The sequence below is a fragment of the Urocampus carinirostris genome, chromosome 10 (genome assembly GCF_059441175.1).
Source record: "Urocampus carinirostris isolate Australia breed hairy pipefish chromosome 10, RoL_Ucar_1.0, whole genome shotgun sequence".
Taxonomy (NCBI): Eukaryota; Metazoa; Chordata; class Actinopteri; order Syngnathiformes; family Syngnathidae; genus Urocampus; species Urocampus carinirostris.
In genome coordinates, this window is record NC_142358.1 from 8,300,660 (window position 1) to 8,328,180 (window position 27,521).

The 27,521-nt window shown below is 39.5% G+C and overlaps 1 protein-coding gene across 1 annotated transcript in view; it reads right to left on the reverse strand.

Moving 5' to 3' along the window:
• Positions 1 to 633: 633 nt before the first annotated feature.
• Positions 634 to 27,521, reverse strand: part of dhx36 (DEAH (Asp-Glu-Ala-His) box polypeptide 36) — a 53,926-nt gene continuing 27,038 nt past the window's right edge. The window contains exons 12-26 of the mRNA XM_088345261.1: positions 27,185 to 27,290; positions 24,639 to 24,726; positions 23,685 to 23,740; positions 23,541 to 23,605; positions 22,499 to 22,642; positions 22,137 to 22,254; positions 20,013 to 20,111; positions 11,831 to 12,004; positions 11,682 to 11,768; positions 11,519 to 11,602; positions 10,136 to 10,235; positions 9,293 to 9,383; positions 8,011 to 8,131; positions 3,539 to 3,691; positions 634 to 1,041 (exon numbers count right to left, since the gene is read on the reverse strand). Of these exons, the coding sequence (XP_088201387.1) occupies positions 796 to 1,041; positions 3,539 to 3,691; positions 8,011 to 8,131; positions 9,293 to 9,383; positions 10,136 to 10,235; positions 11,519 to 11,602; positions 11,682 to 11,768; positions 11,831 to 12,004; positions 20,013 to 20,111; positions 22,137 to 22,254; positions 22,499 to 22,642; positions 23,541 to 23,605; positions 23,685 to 23,740; positions 24,639 to 24,726; positions 27,185 to 27,290 (1,732 nt within the window). The 3' untranslated portion in view covers positions 634 to 795. The remainder of the gene's footprint in view (positions 1,042 to 3,538; positions 3,692 to 8,010; positions 8,132 to 9,292; positions 9,384 to 10,135; positions 10,236 to 11,518; positions 11,603 to 11,681; positions 11,769 to 11,830; positions 12,005 to 20,012; positions 20,112 to 22,136; positions 22,255 to 22,498; positions 22,643 to 23,540; positions 23,606 to 23,684; positions 23,741 to 24,638; positions 24,727 to 27,184; positions 27,291 to 27,521) is intronic.

Sequence of the window (27,521 nt, forward strand, 5' to 3'; positions counted from 1 at the left end):
AAAGATCCCATGCCCAAAACATATCCCGTCCAATTGCAAGATGGCGCTGGTGCAGGGTACGTATAGGTGGCGGTACGCTCTGGTCTTGCGAAATCTTGCAGAAGTCCTCAAAGAGCAGAGAATTGAAGCTTCCAAAGATATAACCACTGATCCGCTTCGTTGGAAAAAACACAGAAAATCCGCTAAAGAGAGAAACCACCACTTTTGATCCCGGTAGAGGTAACCGTCACTTGGCAGAGAGGAGTAGAGGCTACATATGAAAGAAATACAAAGTCACAGAGCTAGAAGTCGAGAGTCAAGAAGTGGGTTGGGCAACATATATCTACCCTGTGGAGGTTGGCTGCAAGGGGTTTGTTGGAACATCCATCAAACACATCTTCAGGAATATTGGAGTGAGTGGAGTAAAACTGAAGAAAGCAATCAAGGATCTAGCAGTAGAGGCGGAAAGAGCAGTCTTCTGGCTGTGGCTGAGAAGAAAAGATGGGTGGAGAAAAGTGGGGTCCTAAAGGTAACTGCAGGGGGTGGCACCAGCAGCGGTGCAGAAACGCCATTAACGTAGTTCTTACCCCATCTTTTTTAAATTTCGTTTCAAGGGGAAAGGTGACAATGGAATTTTATTTAAAAAAAAATACATTACCGTAACTAAAAAACTTTATTATTTGTTTTCATCACATTACACACAAATGGATTTTTTTAAAGTATGTACATGTGTGAGCAACTTTGAATTTGTCACACGATTTATTTTTTTTGTTTTTAATGATATTTGCAGGTCTTTCACTCAGGTCTCACCCCTTCCTAATTTTTTTCATCCTCGTCTTCATCATTGAAATAAGTATGTTGTCCCCTGGGGGCCCAATTCCTGTCATAGCCTCGGGCCCCGCCCTTGGCCGGCCCCGCGGTCATCCTCGTCTCCTGGGTGGTGATGAGGTCAATGATGGCCGTGATGACAGCGCACTCTTTGGACTGCTGGTTTTGCCAGTCCACGGGACCCGGATGGTGAAATTTGTCCTCAAGAAGAAAATCCAGCTCCCGCTTGAGATTCTGAGGAAGGATAATCAGAATGCAAGGCGAGAGAAGCCATCAATGGGAAGTTTGAAATTAAACATCTTTGGCAGGTGGCTACCTTAGACAAGTGATTAAGAAAACCCTGAAATTTCTTACACCATCGAGGAGCGACAATATTGTACAAACGATTATGGGTAGGTAGACCCAAAAATTTTACCCAGGACATCCTTGAGGGAAGGCCATTTTGGACGATTGATTAGCAACAGCCCAGATTTGAATACTAGGGAAATCCCTGAGGGGCAGTCATCGTAGACATACGATTAGGCACACCTAAAATTTAGGATTATTTTCAGTTGCAGTAAATTCTTTCCATTTTACTATTGGGAAAGGATATCTTTTTTTTTTTTTGCATGGCCCATAATAAATGTCTATACCTGATATGTTAACCTTGCAATAATACAAATTTCATAGTGCTATGTTTAGATGTAACTTGAAGCAAATGGTGAGCAAAAAATCTGTTAAACTAGTCATCTACATGAATTACCTTTCATATAACTAGAGAGCAGACTCCACGCTTAAGAGTTGAATCTCTTTTGTTATACCTTGCAGCATGCTGTGGGTGGGTTTATTCAACGTTTTAGCCATTGTTATTTTATCTTCCATTTTCTAGCCATTGATGATTAAAACAACAACCTTCTGTAATCTTGGGATGATGCACCTGTCCTTTTGGACTCAACGCTAGAGATCGATGACGCCACACATAACAACACCATAAAAAAACGAATGCCAGCTGCCCTTAATCACGAGGGAAAACAAATACAATCGCAAAATGAAGCCACCAGAGAGCAGTGTCGGCATCATTTTTAAGAAGACTTGTTTTATTTTTCTTCATTTAATGCATTGTCTATTGAGGCAGACTGCAGAGAAGCTCCCAAATTTACCCAAAATACAATCAATTTTCAAAACCCAACATTGAAATTTCAGCATTTTTAAGGATTTCAAGCACCCGTACAAACCCTGTCAGAGATTAGTGCCAGAGCCATTTAAACTGCCTTATGTACTGCGCACACTAATACAAATACCTTATTTTTACAACAGTTATAAAAGGGCGCAGTCTCTGTTGCTGCTTCTATTTCTGTATAGAAATACGATAGAGCACTGTTGCCCTCTTCTGCGGCCTTTTTAATCAAAAGAAAGTTCTTTAAAGCTCAATAATGTATTTAATATAACAATGTCATAGAAACCCCTCATAGTTTTCTTTTCAATATTTGATACAATAAGAAACAAAACATTTAATTTTTTATCATTGAAGTAATATTATTCAGTGTTGGTTTTCAGTTTAATTTGGAAACTTTTTATTTGAGATATTCCAATATATTTGTGACTGAATAATTATATAATTGATTTTGATCAGTTTGAATAAATTGCATAGTGATGCCGACACTGCTCTCTGGTGGCTTCATTTTGCCATTGTATTTGTATTCCCTACGATGTATGTCGATGGAGATTTTTCGTTTTCCGGAGTTCCGTTTAGCGGAGTGGATGACGTCACACGCTAAGCCGGAAATCGGAGAGGAGGTTAGCTCCGGTAGCTACCGGTTGCTCCGGTAGCTACACATTAGCGTCCGAGATGCTAGACATGATCCACGTTTCCGTAAAACATAGCAAACTCCACTCCCTGTACGCTTTGATGTTTTTCCCCATCACAGCCAGTTTGTCTGTCTATTTTGGTAAAGAGTTCACATTCACCATGATTACGGACTGTACAGAAGACTTATAACGCCGCTAGCTGCTTAACCTTAGCTCCGGCACTGCATCCACGATAGGGCCCCCTCATCACGCCGGCGCGAGAATTCTTCAGGGCAAGGAGTTGATTCCTCGGATTAACGCATTTTTCTGCATTAAACCCCATAACGATATGATAGAAAGTAATCCAAAGTGTATGGACGGCACCGAAGACTTATAAAAAAAAACATAATTTTTGTGACCCAACCGTAATACCGTAGTGGGTTCAAGAAAACCGTACTCATTACGGCAAAACCGTAGTACTTGGCAGGTATGCCTTTGAGACCCTTTGTGATTAAGGGCTGTACAAATGAACATGACTTGACTTGACATGTGAAATCAAGTGTCCTCTTCTGTGTATGCATGGTGGGGTTCAAACAGGAGATGCATACAAATCACATTTAGTTTGAAACGTGAATTATCTCACAAAAAACATTGCATTTTACCCAAAAATCGGAATTGAGAATTATGCTCTATAGTGTGAACTTAGCCTTATATACACACCTACACTTGCCCCTTTAGCAGGGATGCCCACTTCACCCTTTAGCTGCTTCATCTAAGTCCTCAGCTACGTTCGGCGCTTTACATCTTACACAGAGCGTGCCGCACAATTTGAAGAAAATCTGAGACTTTCATTTGCGCCTTATGGTCGTGAAAATACAATACTTGTTCAAGTGTTACTACAAGTACTAGTACTGCTGCCTAGCATCTTTAGAATTGTACGTGGGTATATATATGTATGTCTAACCTTGACGAGGTGAGCAATGCGCGCCTGGGCCCTGAATACGATCCACTGGTCCACGGCGATGGTCTCCTGGTCCTCATCCTTCTGGATGCTGATGTCGCCGCCGAAGAAGAGTAGGGAGAAGGGCGACACTTCTGTGCAGTCATACAGAAAGATCTGAGGACAAAGAAAGTGTGCTGGTGTCAAAAAAGAAATGTCATCTTGTTCTCCCTATTTCAAAATAAAAGGAGAGAAGGTCGAGATGAACGTTATGAATTTGGTGAAAGAAAAAGTCAAGTATTTATGTGTGGGTCCTAATTTGGTAACATTTATAAGTGAAGTAGACCCCCAGGGTACAGCGTCCCTGTGTGAAATAATGCTTTTTTTTTACCCCACTTAACAGCATTTTTACCACTATATAAGATAGAACAACAACTTATTTTGAATGCCCATAATAAATAACATTCAAATTTTCCTTCCTAGGACATCTTAGACAACTGCCAATAAATGATAAAGTAGCCTGTCTGCTATTGATTGACGTCACATAGAATGCTGGTCTGCTATTGGTTTGAGTCATGGCATCATGAAAAACAAAAATACTATTGGCCTACCACAATGCATTTCTCTTTTATCGTTCGGTTAAGATTCTCGTGTCATTTGTACAGATTTTACATATCAGCAATAAAATGCATTATTTTATTTGTACCAAATTTATTTGCTATGGGTCCCAAGGCTTTTAGTGATGCTAAAGAGAAAAGAAACATGATAAGCATGGAAATTGACCCTGATGTTTTGTCTATTCATTCAGTTCAGAATCTTATCTGCCTTTGCTGTGGAAAATTGTACGGATTCAACTCGTATATGGAATTTTATGTATCTGTTCATTCTAAATTGAGGTTACATGCTTGAGAGTAAGCGTATGACCAAGGATGTCAGATGAGTACATCACGTTTTGATACACAAACGTGTTTTGACTAGAGCTAGACTGTTAAATAATTTAATTCCCTCACTGCAAGGGATCCAGCGTGATAAAGGATTTCCAGTGTTGAACAGCTTTTTGCCTTAATTGTGATATCTCTGTGTCCCGTCATCTTTGCATTTTGTCTCCAATTTGAGGACAGCGCTTTAGGAGTCAACGATAGAACACTGTCTCTTGCTGTGATGCTAAAGGGAGAAGAAAAAACATAATAACCATGGAATTAAAGCTTGTGAGAAATGCTGAGGGCACACAAATGGTTAACCTTGACAAGGCATATGGCTGTGACCAATTGACGATCAGGAATATTACCGTAATTTCACGACTATAAGGGGCACCTAAAAGCCTTTATTTTTTTCAAAAGCTGACCATGCGGTTTACAATACAGTGCGCCTTATATATGGATCAATAGTCGCAGTCTCGCAACTAAGGCAAGCAGTGTAGTCTGCAGTGTATGCTGGTAACCACCCGCGAGAAGTGAAAATCCGCGAAGTAGCGACGCCCCTTCAAAAATGCTTAAAAAAAATACATATTTTTTAAAAATAATTTTATTTTATTATTTTTATTTTTTAGACCCGCGAAGCGCTGAACCCGCGAACGTGGAACCACGAAGTAGCGAGGTCCCACTGTATTGGCTAAAGTTATTCAGAGGTAAAGGAGGCGGGTCCTTTTTAGCATTTACAATCTCGCATAAGCTAAAGCGGGGCAAAACAAAGCCTGCAATTGGCCAAAAAAGATGTGAATCACATGTTTGGTTGCTCTACTGCCTGGAGAAAACATTTTTTACTACTGTAGTCTGTATTTGTAAAAAGGAATTATGGAGCTAAACAGACAGCTAGCAACAAGCAACGTTCATCGATGCAGATGCTTCTCTGCGGATTTTTTCTTTTATTTGTGTGTTATTTGTGTTTTGGAGTGTGTAAATATTTTACTACACTCACGGATGTAAGAGGACCATGGTTGCGTATTATGATTTAACGTGATGGCTGCAAGAAGACTTTGGTGAGCTACCCCAGTTTTATATTAGCCCAGTATCTTGTTCCAGACTGATATTAATGTTTCTGTGATGAGTACATTTTTAAATTAAATTTAATTCAAAGTGTTGATTGTCATATCCACAGTAAAGAACCACGTTTCCCTGCAGAATGAAATTCTTACTTTGCTGTTTACACAGTTGCCAGCGAAAAAGAAAATAGAAACTAAGAAATGGTTGTCATTTCTTGAATCGCAAGAGTTTAACCTTCCGAATGATATGTGGAATGACGCATTTTAGTGTTTGGTGACATCGTATAGATGAGTGTCTGAGACACGTATTTGCTTCCTGGCGAGCCATCTGAATGTTAAGGGGTTAATAAAATATGACTGTTTTGTTGAAGTTCCCACTGTAGCGCCTTATAGTCCGGTGCGTCTTATGTATGGAAAATATAGGACCAAAAAATATTTTTGGGGGGTGCTACTTATAACCCGGTGCGCCTTATAGTTGTGAAATTATGGTTTTATATATATATATATATATATATATATATATATATATATAAATAAATATAAAATCAGTTAAAAGACGATCAAAACAAGTAAAACCTCCGGAGAGCATGGATTTCCTCCCAAGTAGAAGTCGTTTTAATTTGAATCCGTTGTCTCCTCCACCAAATGCATCCATCTGGTACTCCACTATACGAGCTCAAGTCATGGCCCACCAAAGGTAAATTATATTTTATTTAATCATATACACGTATGGTCCACATGGGTAACACTAACTATATACTGTTATCAACATTTTTGATAGTTTTTCTTCTGTGGTACAGGAGGTTTGGATCAGTTATACATAGCTGATAGTGTTTTTATACTCGCCATACGAAAAATGTCACTTTTCCATCGCCTTCCCCAGAATGGTTCAATGTTGTATCCTGGGGGTATACCATACTAGTGTTCACAATGCTGATTTTGTGTGCGACTTCTCAACAAAAAGCTATGACTTGCAGAAAAAATCCATAGCAAAATAACTTGGATGTCACAGATGTGCCTCTGTCACCGGTAATAAAATTTACAAACGCTGCTTAAGAGGCAGCGCACATTTGAGAGGACCATTTTATCCCGGGAGTGCGGTGACAAAGGCAATAAAATCACAAAAAGGTGGAAAGCGGAGACGACCGCCTTGATTCTGAAAGGTCGGAACGTGACGGGGCGAAGCCTCTCGCTGTCGGCAACAGTCTCTCAGCTTGCCTTAGCCCTTTCAAAGTAAAGGAGTGTTTGAAAGCCAATGATATCATCAAATATTTATTCCGGCTAAAGCTGCCAACCTTTAGCCACTTAACCACCCGAGATGGGGCCAAATGTGGCAGCAACACACAAACACGTGTAGAATTTAGAACCATTTCACCGCACAAAGATGCGAATATTTCCACTTTGTGATCTTTAAACCAGCAGTCACCAATCTATTGAAGCGGAGAGCTATTTTTTGTCACAGATTACAACAAGTTTGATATGCATTTTTAAAAATAACAATACATCATGTTATGACTATTTTGTCACTTCTATATTATTACATTATTATCAGGTTGTAATTATTAGAATTGGAGTTAAAATAGGTTCAATCAACCACAAAAAAATGTGCCTTGTATAAGGGCACTGAGTTATTTATATAAATATAAATCATAGTCTCCTTTACAAAACCAAATTCTAAGAATTGATCATGTATTTTAAGACACTACTTATGTTACAATACTTATGTATCACGAGGCTCTTTAACTCCACCCGGCGGAGTAAAGGCCCACATTAAACCACACCCCCTACATTGCATATTACCGTACTTTTATTGCAGTGTGTATTTTATGTAGCACTATTTAAAATACTCTATACAACACGCTACAGTGGGTATTAGCACGGCACATTAGGTATTTGTATATTGTATTCCTTTTGCTTTATTATTGTATTGTTCTCAGCGAAGGGATGCTGCTGGAAATGTGAATTTCCCTGCGGGGATGAATAAAGTATCTATCTATCTATCTATGTCAATGATTTCTCAATTACTTTCGCCCCCCCCGCGACCCTACTGACAATAAGCGGTGCAGATATTGGATGGATGGACATAAGTGGTGTCAAGGAAGATGCAAGTCACAACCACTAATAAACAGTAATTAGACGTTTGGTAACGCACTTATTACAATACAAGTATTAACATAAACAGACCCTTAACTTGGAAATGCAAAATAAAAGCATATATCGTAGCTTTCAGGTTTAAAGCAATTGAGTTGGCCGATAAAGAAGGAAACAGAGCTGCTGAATGTAAACTTCACATTGATGAATCAATGGCGTTTCGGCGTCTCAGTGACCTTTACCAGTGTGTGTTTTTTAACCAGCCCTGTTTGCGCTGTTACTAGTGTTGCGTCTGTGAATTGTTGCTGTGTCTCTGCTTTTTGCTCGTGCATATTTGTTATTAAAACTTTGAAAACTCTGCAAGTTTGTTCATTGTAATTATATTGTATGCCTGTTTCTGTACAAGCGTCAAGGTATGGCTTACACTGCTCGTCCTCATTTTGAGATTGTAGATGAGCCACGTGTAGTTGAAATTGGTCTCCTCGTAGTTGACTGACTTGGGGTGGATGCAAACTTTGACGTTGTGCTGAGTGTAGACTTTCACGCTGCAAGAGGAAACAGAGTGATTGTTCTTAATGTGATTAAAAAAACATAAAAAATAAAAATCCCAAAACAAAAAACACCCTAACAAAAAAAACATACTTCGACTCATCTGGTTCAGAAAATAAATTCACTGCTCGAGGTTGCAGCTTAGAATTGAACTAAAGCGTGTGCATTTCGAAGACATGCTACAGTAGCCCAAAGGATACCACTTGTAGAAATTCTGAAGCATACTTCCATAATTTTTTGCAAGGACAGATTTCAGCCTGTGTGAGGACATAAAAGCTGCTATTAATCCTCAAACGTAACAACAAAAGACTGAGTGAGCTGGATACACCTGAAGCGGCTGGAGAGAGAATAGCAGGAATTGGTCAGAGGTGGTGTAAGTGGCGAACTATAGCAGTCACTAAAAATATTGTAAGAGCAAACCAGGATTTGTCAAGCATTGACCCTGAATCACAGAACTCTGCAACATAAGTGGCTAGAGAAGTACAGTTGACGAGGAAAAGCGGCAGATGCCTGAATAACGGAACTCGGCGACATTCGCTTGCAAAACCAGCTGAAGGGCATTACAAAAATCACTTATACGAAGCAGCTAACAGCAATATTGGTGTTAATGTGAGTGCCTAACGGAGAAAACAGTAAAGGAAAAAAGCAGAAGATGACTGAATAATGGGAGTTCGCAACTGTCACAGGGCTCAGCTGTGATAGGAGAGTCAAACTCACATGCGGGGCTCATCCGTGTGCAGTAAGTGGTTGTTAAGTGCAAAAAGCACTAGCTATTCTTGCAAAATCATTGTTCAGGCTTCCGTAGAAGTAAGATGGGCACTAAACATCAGCTTCTTAAAGTTGTGAAGTGTAATTACAGATTTTTAAATCTACGAGCCTTTATAAAAAAATCATGTTTATGACAACTTTGGATATCATTACAATTCTGCTCCAGCAGTTGTTTTGCTTTTTTTTTTTCATTTCTTCCTTTTGCTTTTAGCCTCTGCCAGCACGGCGCAGAAGGGAAGTGCTAGCTCTGACAGACTCATGACGGAGAGCAATTTGCCCTCGGCACGATCGTCTAAATCAATCGTCAAATAAATATAAACAAGCGAGTAACACAAAAGTGGAACTGGTCAACTCTAAAAAATATACATATTTTAAAATAATTTGCTCACCCAGGCCTTTTTTTGCTGTGCGATTGTCGGATCATGGCTACTTTGGGATACAGACCGGCCACGATCACCGCTTTGATCAGCTCTTCGTTGTCTGCAAGGGAAAAAAATCAGCTCTGGTCCATTTATGTCAAACTCAAGTATTAGCATTTCAAATTATAGCAAAAAATAATCTCATAATCTAAGATAAGCAAAGTTTTCTGTAAATTGGATGAGGTTTATTTTTCAAAATACATTTAACTTTTTGTAGAAACATGACAAAAAATTGCCATTTTGACTAAAAAAAAAAAAAATCTTATTTCGAAAATCAAAATCAATTTTATTTGAAGTATATTTTTGCAGAAATATTTTTTTACAAGCAAAATTGTCCAGGCTCATCGTTATGTCCATTATATACGTTTGTTTGCTTTTTATTTGTGTTCTTGTAAAATACGAATATGCATGTTTAAAAGAAGCGAAATCATTTTATCTGCCACTGGGTTGCACTGCAAGAAATAAAATGTAAAAAAAAATTATATTTATTTTCTTATTTTTAGTGTACTTCTTGTAGAAAGATATTTTCCACTTATTTTCTAGTAAAAAAAGAACCTGACTGTCTAAAAGAAACTAAATCATTTTAGATTTATTCATTTAAGATACGTTTTTCGAAGTAGAAAATATATCTCAATATTAGTAAAATTACTTTGTTGATCAGAATATTTTCCTTATTTAAGGTTTTTTCTTTTAGTTTCAAGAAAAATATCGAAAAAAAAATGTCAAAAATTAGTGAAATGTTCTGCCTATAGGTTAAAAATGTATTTCTTTTGTAGTGTACGTTTTTTTTATGTGCTCATTTTATTTATTCACCTGAGTTAACATTAGAGTTGGAATTTTTTGGGTCTTTGCTGCTGATAAATCTTGCATGCATGAGATGTTCTGCAATCTGGCCCTTCATGTCGTGCAGCATCTGAAAAAATAAGAAATAAAAGTCACAAGAAAAAAAAATGTATGGAAAAAAGACGAAATATACATACCGTATTTTCTGCACTACAAGGCGCACCGGGTTATAAGGCACGACAATGGGAACGTCGACAAAACATTCAGATAGTTCAGTCAAACTTATTACCCCCTTAACATTCCGAAAACTTGCAAAGAAGCAAATTTGTGTCATAGACACGTGCGGATGCGATGTCACTCAAATGCATCGTTCCAAATATCATTCGGAAGGTTTAAGTCTTGGGATTCGAGAAATGCTAACCATTCCTTAGTTTCTATTTTCTTTTTCGCTCGCAACTTTACTGTGCATATGACAATAAACACTTGGAATTGAGTTCAATTTAAAACATCGATATCACTCTGAAACAAGATACTGGGAAAATATATAGACGGAGTAGCTCACCAAAGTCGTTGTGTTCAATAATAGTGTGCAACCATGGTCCTCTTATATCCGTGAGTGTAGTAAATCCAGGAGAGTAAAATATTTACAAATAAAGAATGGTAAAACATGTTTCCTCTATGCCGTAGACAACCAAGTTTGCTATTCACATTCATCTTTTTCGGCCAATTGCAGGCTTTGTTTCGCCCCTTTAGCCTATGCGAGCCTGTAAATGATATAAAGGATCCGCCCCCTTTACCTCCGAATAACTTTAGCCAATAGTGACCGATTCAACTGATGATTGACACATCTTTTTCGGCCAATTGCAGGCTTTGTTTTGCCCCTTTAGCCTATGCGAGCCTGTAAATGATAAAAAGGATCCGCCCCCTTTACCTCCAAATAAGTTTAGCCAATAGTGATTGATTCAAACAATGATTGACACATTGGTTAGCCAATGAAACGTCAGTATATAAATCCTAGCATACACCGCGGACTACTTCGCGTTCGGGGGAAAATCTAGACGGCGGCTGCTTGCATTAGTTGCAAGACGTATTATAAGGCGCATGGTCAGCTTTTGAAAAAAATTAAGACTTTTAGGTGCGCCTTATAGTGCGGAAAATACGGTAATTAGAATATATAAATAAATGTATGATCTACAAAAATATATAAATCAGAAGAAGTCACTTTACAAACACTGACAACTATAGCAAAGGCACACTTTCTTCAAACTAACATTAAAACTTAAGTCTTTTTACGTATTTCAAGCACTTGTACAAACCCAGATTATTACTCACGGGCCTGGTTCGGTCAGGCTGTATTTTTATAGGCAAAATTTTACTTCTAGGTCTCATGGCATATTATTGAAAAACGCTGACCTGGAGTGTGTTGGAAGACAGGAAGTTGTCCCAGCAGAAGTTCCATTCGCACCGGCTGCCTCGCTGTTTAGCTTCCTCCCATCCCTTATGAGTGAAGATAAAGACAATTCAATTCAAATTAAGTCTAATTGCGTCATATGACGCATAAGATGTTCGCTACTACCTTAAAAGCGTAGACCACAGTCAGGTGATCACTTTTAGAGTTCCTGGAGAGCACTTTCCTTCTCTGGTCTGCAATTTTCTCTTTGCCCTGAGAAGAAGAAAGTCATGTGAGGGACTTGCTGTTGCTTTCATGTGCAGTTTGCAAGTTACCAGGGGTATAAAAAAGGGGTCTTTGAAGCTGAGGGAGGCGGCAATGGTCAGCACGGGGTCGAGGCAGCCCAGCAGGGCACCGAACAGAATCAACTTTCCGATGTGAGGTTCCACAGGTAGGCAAGCCAAGTGGAAACCAAGCGCTGTCAGGTTCTCCGAATGGTCCAAGGCGTTCTGAGACACAGTAATATAATTATGCGCAACATTAAAGAGTAGGACAGCTTTATATGAGCACCTCTAAATGCAAGATTTTTGGTATACGACATACAAACCAATGTTATTTTTTGTTTAAAAATATATCATTAGGTCGAGAAATTTGTATTACTTTTACACAGGCAAATCCTCACTTAAGTCTCTGCCATATTTGTCTGGTCCCACATTAGGTCGAGAAATTTGTATTACTTTTACACAGGCAAATCCTCACTTAAGTCTCTGCCATATTTGTCTGGTCCCAGGCCGCCACGCGATGCACTGTGCCACTGGCCCTCGATAGTACCTGGCCATCTAGTGGTTAAATATTACACATTGGGGCTTTAAATTCAAACTGATTTTAAATGTGAGGTCTTTCACTTCAAAAGTATTTTACTTGCTGACGCCATCCTTTGGCTGAAATCATCATTGCAGGCTCGGTCAAGCTGCCTTTTCATCTTTTGGGGGATTTGGGTTGGCATTTGGACTCTATTTGAAACAGTCCTTTTTTTTACGTTCACTTTTTTCATCCTTGCATGTGAAATTACTCTCCACCTCTCCCTTACCCCGTCTCCTTTCGTTCAGCGTTATGCGCTGAGTGGCCGGAACACCGATGATAAAAGATAAAAGAAGATTGGCGCGCTGAAAAAAAGAAATATAAAGGCTCTTAAAACTCAGTTGAGCAATGTTTACACATACTTAATAGAGAAAATAACTCATTTTAAAATATTTTAAGGAGACCTCAGACTACGCACCCCACCTTTAATTACACACTAAGTGCTTACATTTCATTAACATATGTAAGCATGTTCTCATACCTTTCAACCGCAGCCAATTGCTCTCCGAATAAATGGTTGCATTTCCCCGTTATGAAGCAACAATAAACTTTATGAACACAAAACAGTACAGTGGGACCTCTCTACTTCGCGGTTCGACGTTGAAAATAATAATAGTTTAAAAAAAAAAAATCACATCAAAATTTTTTTTTTAAAATTAATAAGAACGTAAAATATTAGGGGCCGGTCACACAGCCGTTTGCGGCTGAATCACGGCTAAAATTTTGCGGGTTTTTTTTTGCCCGTGGTTGCCCGAGATGGAAAATGCGCAAAACTGGCCAACCCGCTGTTCATCGGTGGTATGCCCGCAAAACAGACGCCGGCGACTGTTCCGCTTCCTCATCGCGTCATTTCTGCGTCATTTTCTCGTGTGGACCACGGGTATAAAAGCTCCCGAGCCGGTGTGGTGCCCAAATCCGACTCCTACGCATCACCCACACCGCCCCACCCCCTCGCGTGACTTTTTCATCCACGTTAACAAACGCATTTTGTAGAATACGATCGCACTTTATTGTTTAAATAAACGCGTTATATAGACTAGGATCTCCCAATTGTTATAATTAGCTCGCTTTATAGTTTTAATAAGCGTTTTATATAGAATATGATCGCTTTCGTTGGAAGCGCAGCAGAATGCGCGTTCACGCAAGGGGGGGAGGATTTACCGTTCGATTACGTTCACAACAAAAACAAAGACGGAATTGTTTAAGTTGTATTACATTTCCAACAAATGCAAGACTAAGTGGTTTTGGTTATATGTTCGCCATTACATTCCCTAAAAGTGAGATAAAACGAGGTCAACGTGGTTGTAGTAGCGAGGGGATGCAAATCTCGGCACCGGGCTGTAAAAATCATAACCGCACAAGACACAGTCCGGTGAAGATCAAGATTTCAAACTATGGCATCATTTTTATTTTATTATTTTGAAAAGAAATGTTAAGAATTACAAATGGATTAAGACGAGGTCATTACGTTGACGGGGGGGATTTAAGGGTTATTGGTCTATCTTCTTTATTCATTATCCATTATCGATCAGTTCATAAAACCCTAATAAAAAAAGCTTAGGAGCCGGGACTCTTACTCTCAGCCAAAAGGCCAAACTAAGGTCCTAGCATTAAAGCCTTGCTACGACCATTGCGAATGCACCGAAAGATTTATTCGAAATGAAGAGAAACTAGGCTGACGGGGATCCATGTTCACCCCCTTAACGTCACGAGCACAACTGACGTGTGCTCGGCATTCGCGCTGTTTATACGCGGAGAAAGGCGTTTGACTGTCACACGCGTAACACGCTAATTTCACGTAATAACACCGCGATACAGGCGCAGAACATGCTATTACCATGCTCCACCCACGATTACCCGCTGAAATTTCCCGTCCAACCCATGTGTAAGCACGCCCTGGCCGCGGCCAGAGCACGTCGTTCCGCGTCATTTCCTCGTGTTGACCACGTGTGCGGTACGCGGTTTAACACGTGCTCAAACTTTTGAGCAGCTCAAAAGTTTTGAGCGCGGCCAACCACGTGAAAATTTCCGACCGCGAGTAAAGCACTGCTCTATCTCGTCTATATGGCGGTCTCAAAACGTCCAACAGCGCCCAACAGCATCTGCTTCACGGCCAGAAATTTCTGGCCGTGGTTCAGCCTCAATACGCTCGTGAAAGGCTGTGTGCCCGCGCTCTGAAGAATTGAGCAGCGCCAAACTTTCTCGCGCTGCCACCCGCGCGCGAATTTCCGACCTCGTGTTAAGCACTGCTGTATCTCGTCTGAATGGCGATCTCAATGCGTCCAATAGCGTCCGCCTCAAAGGCAGAAATTTCTGGCCGTGATTCAGCCGCAAATGTCTGTGTGACCGGCCCCTTACATTAAAATTAGAAATTACATTATTTTACAAAATTTAAAAACAAAATAATCAATTAGAATTAGTGATTGCATCATTTTACAAAATGTTAAAACACAAAGAAATGCACGTATACGCTAAGTGTCACGCCCATAAACGCAAGCTCATTGGCCAGCACTTGCTGAATACTCGACTCCCCATTGGCCCATTCACTACAGTAGAACACGCTTATCTTGTACGTATACTGTACAGCACAATACAGTACGCTTCTCGCCATTACTGTAGTTAGCCTTTGTCTCGCGGTCTTTTTTTAAGTTTTGTGAAGTCCTTGTGATGGCTCCTAAACGCTCTTCATCCCTTGGTGCAGCTTGTGAACCGAAGAAAAAGCGAAAGATGCTAACAATTACCGAAAAATTGAGTTTATTGGACAAATTGAAAGCAGGAAATAGCTACGCTAGCGTAGCCCGACAGTATGGCCTTAACGAATCCACCGAAGGAAGAGAAGAACATCCGCAAAACTGCTGCAATATCTTTCACGAAAAATGCCAAAAGGGTTGTAGACACCCAGAATAAGACCATGGTGCGAAAATGCACTGGTTATTTGGATCCACGATTGTAGGGCGAAGAAAATCAGCCTGGATGCAAACCATCCCAGCCATCTCCGGGCAGTGGGCAGGGGACACCCTGAACTGGTTGCCAGCCAATCGCAATGGCCGGTTGGGAAATATCAATAATGAATGTTTATGCACCAATTGAGGAAAAGGGGACATTTTTTCAAGTATTAGCTAAAGTAATAACCAACTGTGCGAAGGGAATGTTACTTATAGGAGGTGACTTTAACACTGTACAGAATTGCAAAGTGGACAAGAATCCTTCAGTACATGGAACAAATACAAAGAGGTCGAGGATGTTGAATAACATAACTAAAGAATTGGGATTGATAGATCCATGGAGAGAGAAGAATCCCCAAACTAAAGATTATACTTTCTATTCAAACCCGCATGGCAGCTATTCGAGAATTGATTACTTTTACATTTCAAGACAACATATGCATACAGTAGTAGAGTGTGGTATAGAGAATATTACTGTAAGTGACCATTCTCCAATTACTTTGAAACTAAGTTTAGACAATGAACCCCATTTTAGGTATTGGAGGATGAATGTATCTCTCCTCTCAGATAAAAACGTAGTACAGGAAATAAAACGGTGTATAAAAGAATATTTCCAAATCAATGACAACAATGAGGTTTCTCCATCAATATTATGGGAAGGAGGGAAAGCTGTAATAAGGGGGAAATTAATTGAAATATCGTCCCGACTGAAACGAATACGCTTAAATAATCAGAAGGAATTGGAGGATAAGATTAAGGAACTAGAAGAAGAACATAAAAAAACACCAAATGAATCCAGATTACAGGTATTAAAAACAACCAGAAGCAAATTAGATGAACTTTTGACAAATAAAGCAGAAGGGGCTCTGCGCTTTGTGAACCAGAGATACTATGAAATGGGCAATAGAGCCAGTCGACTGCTAGCCTTCCAACTTAAAAAGGCCCAAACAGATAGAATTATATCACAAATAAAACATCCTATCTCTAAACAATGTTTAGTAAAACCCAAAGGTATAGCAGAAGCATTTGCAGATTATTATAAAGAATTATACAAGGACTCAGAAAATGACTTAGATAACTACACGGCACAAAACTTTTTAGGAAAACTACATTTACCAACACTAACAGGGGGGGATACATTAGAAATTATTCGCCCCATTACAAAACAGGAAATACAAGATACAATAAATAACTTAAAAATAAATAAATAACCAGGAACGGATGGATTCCCGGGGGTGTTCTACAAAAGCTTTAAGGAAGAATTAACACCAGTACTGCATAAAGTATTTAACTAGATAGATAGATAGATAGATAGATAGATAGATAGATAGATAGATAGATAGATAGATAGATAGATACTTTATTCATCCCCTAAGGGAAATTCACAACTATGCTCTAACAAAAGGAGATCCCCCAAATCATGGTCGGAAGCCATCATAACAGTCTTGCACAAAGAAGGAAAAGACCCAATATTGTGTGAAAGCTATAGACCAGTTAGTTTACTTTGTAATGACCTAAAAATTCTTACAAGCATACTGGCAAAAAGAATGCAAAAATTTATAGCGAAATTAATTAGAAATGATCAAATAGGGTTTATTCCGGGAAGGCAGGGTGCAAACAATATTAGGAGGATACTAAACATAATTACGAGCACAAAATCTAAGACCCAACCCTCGATGTTACTGAGCTTGGATGCACAAAAAGCTTTCGATGGGGTGAAATGGAGCTTCTTACATCAATCACTTATAGCTTTTGGCTTCCCTCAAATATTTGTTGAATGGGTGAAAATAATCTATAAAAATCCTAAATCTCGTCTTAGAGTAAATGGTCACTGTTTAGATTTCTTTGATATCAAAAGAGGAGTCCGGCAAGGGGATTGTTTAAGCCCACTCTTGTTTGCAATAAGCATAGAACCACTCGCAGAATCAATTAGACAAAATGAGCAAATAAGGGGGATATTTGATGAAGGAGGAACAGAACATAAAATATCATTGTTTGCAGACGACCTGTTGGTAATGCTGAAGGAACCTTCGTTATCAATACCACCACTGTTGGAGAGCCTTAAAATATATGGAGAAGTAGCTGGGTATTCAAATAATGAGAGCAAATCAATAGCAATGATTATATCAGGAAAATGTCCAACAGAGGTGATTGAAAGATTTGATTTTAAATGGACAAATAAAGGGTTTAAATATTTGGGAGTGACCATTACACCACATTCCACACAGCTGTTTGATGCAAATTATGGAATGTTGATAAAAGAAATAAGGAAAGACTTGGAAAAATGGGAAATTTTGCCCTTAAGTCTTATCGGAAGGATAGAAACAATTAGAATGAACATATCACCAAGACTATTATTCCTGTTTCAATCCCTTCCAATTCTGATCCCGGCATCCACATTTAAAATGTTAAATAAATTGATAACAAAATTCCTTTGGCAAAACAAGAAACCTAGAATAAAATACAAAACCCTGTTAGCTCCTAAAGAAAAAGGGGGCCTAGACCTACCCAATATTAAATATTACTATTGGGCAGCTCAAATTAAAGCACTCATCTTGTGGATTACTACAGACAAAGATACGATATGGGTGGACATGGAGCAGCGATCTTGTCCAAATATGCCTGTGGAATCGTTACCATACATATCAGTCACGAGGTGGAAGAAATTAAAAATCCAGAATGAATGGATTAAGCGAACTATTAAAACTTGGTCAACAATACAAAAAAATTAAAAATATCAAGATCTGTGAATAGGGCTACCAAAATAGCGAAAAACCCAGACTTTAAACCTGGGGTTATGGAGGTAGGGTTTCAAAAATGGGCCCAAAAAGGACTGATGTTGATTACCCAAGTATTGGAAGCACAGGCAATGAAATCATTCGAACAACTCCAACAAGAATTTGACCTACCCAGAAATGATTTTTACAAATATTTGCAACTAAGGCATTACCTCCAGAAACACGAGGAATGGGGGAAAATATGTAAGGAGCCAACTAAGGTAGAGGAATTATTAATATCATATACAAAAGAACAATCAATAAAGGGGGTTATATCAAAACTATATAAAGCCCTGAGAATGGATCTCAGTAATGAGGACATGGCAGTTAAGGAAAAATGGGAACAAGAAACTAATGTAGCGATAAAAGACAACGAATGGGAAAAAACATTGAAAGAGGGACACAAAATAACCAACAGCCCGACATGGAGGGAGTTTGAATGGAAAGTAAAAATGCGATTCTTCTATACACCCTCTATCACTTCAAAATATAAAAATACCTCAAATCTATGTTGGCGTAACTGTGGGGGGGTCGGAGACTTTACACATATTTTCTGGAATTGCCCTGTAATATTAAATTTTTGGAGAAGTATCCAGAGAGAAATAAAATTAATTGCTGGCTGGGAGTTGCGGTTGGACCCAAATGCTTACGTAATAGGAATTTTGCCAGAAGAATTACTATCTGGTCAGCAGAAATATATACTAAGGGTAATGCTTCTGGTAGCAAAGAAAATGATCACAGTGTCCTGGCTGAAACCACAACCTCCTGACATAAAACAATGGAGAGACAAATTAAAGCAAATGTACATTATGGAAAAAAATCACTGCAAGACTTCAACTGAAACTTGACCAATTCGAGAAAAGATGGAAACCTATCACACAAATTTTACTTGATGTCTAAACACCTCCCCCTATTTATTATGTTTTTTTTTATTTTATTTTTTTTTTTTTTTTTGGGGTGCATTTTTTTATTTATTATTCTTTTATATATTTCTTTTTGTATGGATGTATTGTATGAACATTTATTCTTCTTTTCTATTAGTAGTATTTTTTCTTCTTTGTTGTCCCTTCTGTTATTTATGAGTGTGTCAAGTGTATATATTTTGTGTTGATGTAAGATGGTGGAATCAAACCTCTGTCAAAATTGGTGTGAGAAATAAAAAGTTAAAAAAAAAAAAGAATTACGCGCCAAAATTTGTAATCTACGATGACGTTGTCGTCTGCTACCAGTGGCCGACACGAGACACGATACGAGAGAAAAAACGAGAGAAAAATGTTTCCCCTTTAAAATTATATTATTGCATACAATTTAATATCAGAAAACAGAAAATATGGGAAAAATGTTTAAGTTGACACTTATGCGATCTCCGAGACTCCTCCTTGCAACGACCCTCTTTCCTCTGCCAACTGCACACATATTCGTCACAGCAACTCCCTCCATGGTAAATACTTATAATAAACTCGCATTTTACTTTATCAATATAATTTTATTCATATAATTACTGTTTTTTTGTTTAATTACTACTTGAATGTGGTTTTAGTGTTTAGGAAGATGTGTTTTATACCAATTTGGGGGTTACTTGGATGCTTTTGGGAGGACGGTAATGGACCAATTAGTTTTTCATCATTTCATATCAGGAAAATTTGCTCGTTACATGAGCAATTTACTTCCATCTTTTTCTATGCTTGCGGGACATGGACTCTCACAGCAAAACTGGAAAAGAAAATCCAGACCATGGAGATGCGATGCAACAGGAACCTTCTAGGCATCAGCTACAAAGCCCATGTTATAGATATTTAAGAAGAGTCCTACAATATGAAGTAAAAAGGCTGTAAAAAGCAAGCACTTAATTGCTTTTGGGCTTTTTTCATTTGTAAACCAAAATGTGTGTTTTTTACAGATTGAATATTGCCCCCTATCATGCTCTCGCTTACCAGGTATTTGAGGTTCTTTATGGCCAGGTCAACTGCTTTTTCTGTGGGAGAGTCCAAAGCTTTTTGCAGGAAGTGGGCGATACCCCCAAGCTTCAGTATCTGGAACACAAAACCCATCACACACAAATTACAAAAATAAAATAGCGCTAGTTTTATTACTCCCTCAAACAGGTGGATGGAGTTCACCTCTCACGTGCTGGCTTCTCCGCGGAAATTTATTCAAATGGCTGGAGGCTGAACCTCGAGAGTGACGCTAAAAACACACTCAATAAAACTGCCGGTGCAAACACTCGACGGGAACGACCTATGCCTTTGTGTTCCATTAGCATGCTCTAAGGCAAACCCTGAGTGGATTGGGAGGCTTTTGCAGAGAAGGCGCTGGAAATCGACGTTTTTGAAGAGCCGAAGCCATAAAGAGCAGAGGTCTTTTGTCCTAACGGCTTTCAGCAATAGTCGACTGAGGATAATGATTTGCAGCCACAACCGTGTACTTTATTTTAGACAGGCTAGAACGGAAAGCCTCCCGACAAAATTGCCTTTAGCTGGTCCCTGTTCAGAGAAATATGGGATTGTGGGTTCAAAGATTGCGCCTTGAATTAATGCTATAGATTTTAACTGGAAAGAAAAAAAAAAAACACTATCCATGACAAATTTATCTCTCAGAAATTCTCTACTGGGGACAGTGCAGTCAATTTTGGGCGGGTCACAAAGGCACGCTTCACCGGCCTATGTCGAAAAATAATGCACTCTGCCAGCCCAGTGCTCTCAATATTTAACCGGGAATAATGGATTGCGGCCACAAATATGCATTTCACATTTAATGTGCGTTAAAACGGCACACCTCCTGACAAGTGATTTGTGCTGGTACTTGCTCGCAGCACTATGTATTTGGGAATCACGGCCGCAGTTCATTTTAGGCAGAAATAACGGCAAAAATGTGCTTTGCTGGCTGCCGCGCGCAGGAATGTGGGAAATATATATATAAAATATAAAATATCAATATCAAATATGGAGAAGGGGCAAATGAGTGTCTTGAATAAGATATTGTGTTAATTTTCTTTGCTAGAAATACAGTGGGACCTCGGTTATCGCGGTTAATAGGGACCAAAACCACCCGCTAAAAGTGAAAATCTGCGCCCCTTCAAAAAAAAAAAAAAAAAAAAATAATAATAATAATCTCATCTCATTATCTGCACTGCTTAGCCTTAATAGGGTCGCGGGGGGGGCTGGAGCCCATCCCAGCCATCACCGGGCAGTGGACACCCTGAACTGGTTGCCAGCCAATCGCAGCTGCAAATCACATAAGTTCTCGCAGCTAGCTGCGTTCTTCATCATAAGAGTCGTACAGCTGGGCGATTTTACGTCCGCCCGGGACGATCGGAGACAAATACACGACAGGGTTTTTATTTGCGCCGCACCGCGGGTGCCGTTCGGTCGCTCCCGCGAGCGAGCCCTTAACCCGCGGCGCGGGTACTTTCGGGCGCAATACGCACGACACCGACACAGTTACGGGGGTCCCGCGCGGACGGCCGCCTGTCGTCGCGCCACGCTCCTGGGGTCATCGGACGAGCGGGCTCCCCCAGTTACGGGGATAGCCCGATCACGCCCGCCGCCTTTTCTCGCGTCGCGCCGTGTGACGCCGCGTCTGCTGAACTCGCTCTGTCGCGTGGCCCGGGAGTGACCCCCGCCGCGACACAACCCCCCCCAATTTTTTTTTTAACCATTACAGACCGCGAAGCTCTGAAGCCACGGACGTCGAACGGCGAAGTAGCTAGGTCCCACGTTATAAGAATTTTAGTGTGCATATTTGAACGATTTGTATGCAAATCATCACTGCAATGATGCGCCGCTATAAGACCTTTAATCAGATTTTGAGTGCATTTTTTTCTGAATTGAAGAGAAGAAATAAGAGAATAAATAATCTGTATGAGCCTCCAGGGATCAATTATTAGTATCAGTAGGAAAAAAACAATTATTGTGCATCTCTAGTTGATCTAGCAGGAAACTATTGGACATCACACCAATAGTGGATATATGTGAATGAGAACAGCTAAGCTAGGGAAAAAAAGGACCAAACTACTGATTGCAGCCTGTGATTGGACAGCATGTTACCAGCAATCAGACCTTGATCTGCAGGCACAGCTCCTCCAGCGGAGTTCGCATGATCTCTGGCAATTGGTAAGCATCCAGGAGGCTGGCTCGGAGACCGTTGTACAGATGATAGCACTTTCCTGGGCACACTCTAAGCATGCCAAGCAGACAGGGGAGGGAAAATATGTCAGAGAAGGAGGACCGAAAAAAACCCCAGCTTAATTGAGATTCAATAGCCTGAAAATGTGTTCTGTAATTTGCTCCAGCCAAAGCAAAACATTGTTTTGTGATGTTTGGGCCAGAAAAGGGAATGATAAAAGGAAAATTGGCACGACGTAAAATCACTGAGGTACTATAGACCCAAAAATGAGTAAGAAGGGCAAACACAGACGCACCTGCCAGCTCGCCCTTTCCTCTGCTTGGCATTGGCCAAGCTGACCCACTCAGCCATCATGGTGCTAATATTGTTGTCGGTGTCGAAGTTGGTTTCTTTGATCTTGCCTCCATCGATCACAAAAACAACATCGTCGATAGTGATGCTGAAGAAAAAAAAATAGACGGGAAACTACTTAAGAGAAAATAAAAATGCTTCGTTTTGACTCAGAATTGTACTCGAATATTAATAGGGACTCGACAAAAGGTTGTCAGGCTTTGTTCAATCCAAAATAAAAACAACAAACACTCACTCAAGCTTGATTTCCAGATGTGGAAGGTGCTGCATTGCACACTACCTCATCTTACCGAAAACAGGAAACCACTTCAGCGCAAATGTTCGAAAATCCTTAGTTTTGACTCTGAGTTGGGCTACAATAGGGTTAAAAAAATCGACACACTAGCTCAGTGGTTCTCAAATACCATTAGTGGACTGAAAATTGAAACATTGTGATAAAGTTCTCTATTTTCTGTAATGCAATTTACAAAAATGTCATGCATTTTGGATTCAATACAGATCAACCGATATATTGCTTGCCTTTTATCATTTTAATACTGCTGATTATGGCTTACAGGTTACTAGGGTATTTTTTTCATGATATACTAACATCTTGAGATTGGACATTTGAGTTTTTGCTATAATCACCAATATTAAAACCAAAAATCCTTGCAATATTTGAGTTGATTTGCTATGATTCCAAAATGTATGACATTTTTGTTTTCTAATTGCTTAATGAAAACATTATGAACTTTATTATATTATTCTTTTTTTCGGCGACAGTCTTATATATAAAATCTTTGACAAAGGCGGTGTAAGTTGCACCGCAGGGAATTTAGCAGCTACTTTTAGAGATGTGATTGAGAATGTGGACTTTCTTTAATTTGCGAATTAGTATTAGTCTCCAGTTAGTCAGCCACCTTCACGTTCTTAATTATCAGTGCTTTGTAGACCCACGACTGAAATCCATACAACTCTCCACAAACAAATAAACATTTTCCACTTACCTGGTCTCAGCTATGTTGGTGGCAATCACAATCTTCCTCACGCCAGGTGGAGGACGTTTGAACACCTGGGAGGAGCAGACAATGAGACTGGATTGCGGTTAAAAATCAGACCGAGCGTTTGTCTGAGACTTTTCAATTGCTTACCTGTGTTTGGTTGACTGTCGGCATTAGTGAGTGCAGTGGGATGATGACAAAACGATCTGCAAAAATACAAACCAAAAATCTGCGCCGTTGACTCAAGCCATGACAAAACAGGTTCTTTTTTTTCCGGTTTTTAATTGGCCCTTTTTCTCATTAACCTCTATCTCCATTGCAGGTTTTAAAAAAGACAAATTCGCTGCAGACTCATTGACAAGATATTCCTTTCATTCCATGTCAGCTCAAAATTATGTTTCGCCGAAAGCTGTCATTAGCCTGAGCTGTGCTAATCCATAAGTGAGGAGAAAACACGCAAATGCCGGAGGAAGAAAAGGTGTGGGCCAGAATAAAATAAAATTTGATGGCAAGTAAGGGTGCACAATATAATTCGGACCACTAAATGGCCTCCGGGCGGCAACCTTCAGACAGACCTCTGTGATGGATAAAATCAATCACGCTTTATAGCTTGTTGAGCACATCTCTCTAGACAACACATTTGGGAAAATGGGTTGGTAACAGATAAAGCTGTTGAGACACATTTAAACTCGATGGAAAAAAATAAAGACATAAACTGAGCTATAAGTTATGTATTGATAGCAAATGTTAGAGCAAATTATGTTATATTTTTCACTTAAAGTGACAGTGTATAATAATTCACCAGGAGAGGTTGTTGTGTCTTTGAATGGAGCTTAATCAGCTGCATTTAAAGAAGACACACTACGGATACACTTTGGCAAAATTTGGAAGCCTACTTCCATATTTTGTTGCGTAGCAAAGAATAAATTCCAGTCAGTGGCGGGACATGAAAGCTGGTATTAGTCCTTGCCAGTGACAACAAAATACTGAGCAAGCAAGATAAACCAGGAGCGACTGAAAAAAAGCTGGAGTTGGTTAGAGCTGATCTAACTGGCTTACTCTCGAGATGTTTAATAATGACATGCATCTGCAGTGTGGGCTTACCAGATCTAAACATTTGCTGTGCCATCAGCAGGTCATTGAGTTTGCTTATGTTGTCCCAGCCTGGTAGGAAGACCAAGATTGCTCCTTCCTAACAGACAAAAAAAAAATTATAAGGCAATAAACAATAAAGTTTAAGTGAAGAAAATCTCAAATCATATTAAACCGTGGCACTATGAGCTCAAAATTTCTTATAAACAAGTTATTATACAAGCCAAATTTGCTGCAATGAGAAAACTTCAACGGATCAATTTGTATTCTCTGATTGATGCTTTTTCATTATTTCAAAGCACCGCTTTCACAGGAAAGAAAAAATACTGTCGGGATGATATTAAATTGTGCGGAAATAACTCACCAGAAACATTTTAGCTTGCCAGATAATGTTTGGTATCAGTCTACAGTGTCTCCAATAATCACTGTCAAGGAGACTTATTATTACTTACAATTTCACCCAAATGTTCATGGCTTAAGTGTCTAATCAGGGCGCGCCAGAATCATAATTAGCCACTCACCCAGCACAGTTGGCCGGATCCTGTATTGAAGATTTTGACAGGGCAGATCACTTTCTTTCCTTTGACTTTCTGACATATGTCACAGTTAATCGGCGACTCGGCTGGCTGATCCTCACTGTGACTGACGGACTCAACTCTTTTTTTTCAGAGAAATTATAATGGCTCCAGTCTCTGTGTGTTAAACACTTCTGTCTCATTGTCCTGCTTTTTAACTCAGTGGTCAAAAAATCCCAAGGAACAGACTGATGTTTATGAAGAACAGTTTTTGGTTCTATGTATCATATATATATATATATATATATATATATATATATATGTAATCATGCACTTAATAGTTTAGACCTGTAATTTACAGACAATCCATACAAAGACTAAAAACATGCAGGTCTTGAATTCTCCAACTAAAAGCAATCACACCAGTGAACAAAAATTCATCGTCCTAACGAAAATGATGTTACAGTGGAGCACAATTTTACAGCAGCACAAGCTTACGATATTCTCACATTGCAATGTGGAAAACGATGCCCTTATTACAGCATGTTCCCCGCCATACAACAACAAATTATTTCACATGACCAAAAACATACATAATTCTAACTCTTCAGTGATTGTGTGTATGACTGTGCGAGTTACGTGTATCATACATCTTGAAGATTCTTGTCCACTATTGTTCCACCCTTGTATAAAATGCTGCTCTGCTATTGGTTTGCATCACCACATCGTGAAGATGCAGATAAGCTGATGACTGAACTAAATGCCACGACTCTAGTTTTTCTCTCTCTTCAGAATATAATTTAACATACTTTAATTTGTTGAGCTATGGGTCCCAAGACTTAAAGTAAGGATGATGGGAGAGGCAAGAAGGTGATAAACATGGAAACAAAGCTTTGAGATAAGCACACACATTGTTACCCTCGCTAAAGAATATGGCAGTAAACAACTGCCATAAGGGAATAACAATCTTCCCAATTGTAAGGTTTAATTTTAATCAGACATCAGTGTCTGCATCCACCCACTCACTCCCCTGTACCAAGTCACGTCTACCCAAGAACACAATTTAATTTTGTCTTTACATATATACATTATGGAGTTAACCATACACACACATACTATATAAAAGAAGTACTTCCTAAATACTATTTTGTTACACATTTTTAATATGTATATATTCGATATGTATAACGATGACAGTCTAATAGTATTGGTTAAAGAAGAAAAGAGTGGGGGTAAAAAGTGAAAGATGCCTTGATGACAAGATTCTGTGAGCATCACATGCAGGGCTCAGCTGTGGAAGGAGCCACCGGCGAGCCAGTCTGCAGCCAAGTGACTATCATGAGTCGCTAGTGAAGGAAACAGGGCGGGGGGTTGTTAGTGGAGAAGAACCAGATGCCTGAGTGTGTGTTAGTGGCTAACTTTCGCGGCTTGTAGAAGAAGCTAAATAAAAAGGCCAGTATAAGATTGCGAGAACAAAGCAGAATTTGTCAAGCTTCAGGAACCAGAATGAAGGAACTCCACTATTAACATTTAAGTAGCTAAGTTTTGAAAGGGAATCACGATTCTCGCAATTTGAAGTTTTTCAAATCAGTTTTAATTTGAATGTTTTTACAGGAGTACTGGGGGTTTGAAAGGCATTAACTTATAACAATAGGTTTATATCCTCCACCATACAACACATTCACCTTACGATCCCCACTTCAGAACCGATCAATGTCGTATCCTGGGGGTCTACAACAGATCAACTAAAATCTTTGCAAGACGAATATGGACCTCAGAATTGAGAAATAGTAAGTAGCGAAGACGCAGTCGGAGAGCATCTGTGCAACGGCTCATTAGCGCCGATCCGCTGCCCAGTCGCCATGTCATTTCCTCAGATCTTATGTCACTGAGTGCTTGATGCTAACCCTGCTGTTCTTCCATCTGCTCAACCTTCACACATACCATGCGGTTGGACGCTGCTAAAGAGAATTCTCAATTTTTGCACTTGATCCAATTGCACCGTGCGGGTGTACCAAATGAAGTCCTATAAGGAAAGCACACCTTTTCATTGAGCACTATATGGCGGATGAGCGCCAGTATAAGGTCCAAATCGATCTTGTCATCTGCGTCCAACAGCTCAAGAGTGGCGATGGTGCTGTCAGAGTATCTGTTGAACACATGTGACAAAAAAAAAATAGTTACAGTAATCCCTTGCTTTAGTGCGGTTACATTACTTAGTGGATTTTCATTGTGCATTGTGTGCTGCATTTTACTTTTCTAGTCAGTGCCGTCACAGCAGAGTGTGCTTCAAATGACCGATATACAGCATCTGCTATTCCCAGGCAGTCTTCGATCCAAGTACTAACCAAGCCCAACCCTACTTAGCTTCCCGAGATCA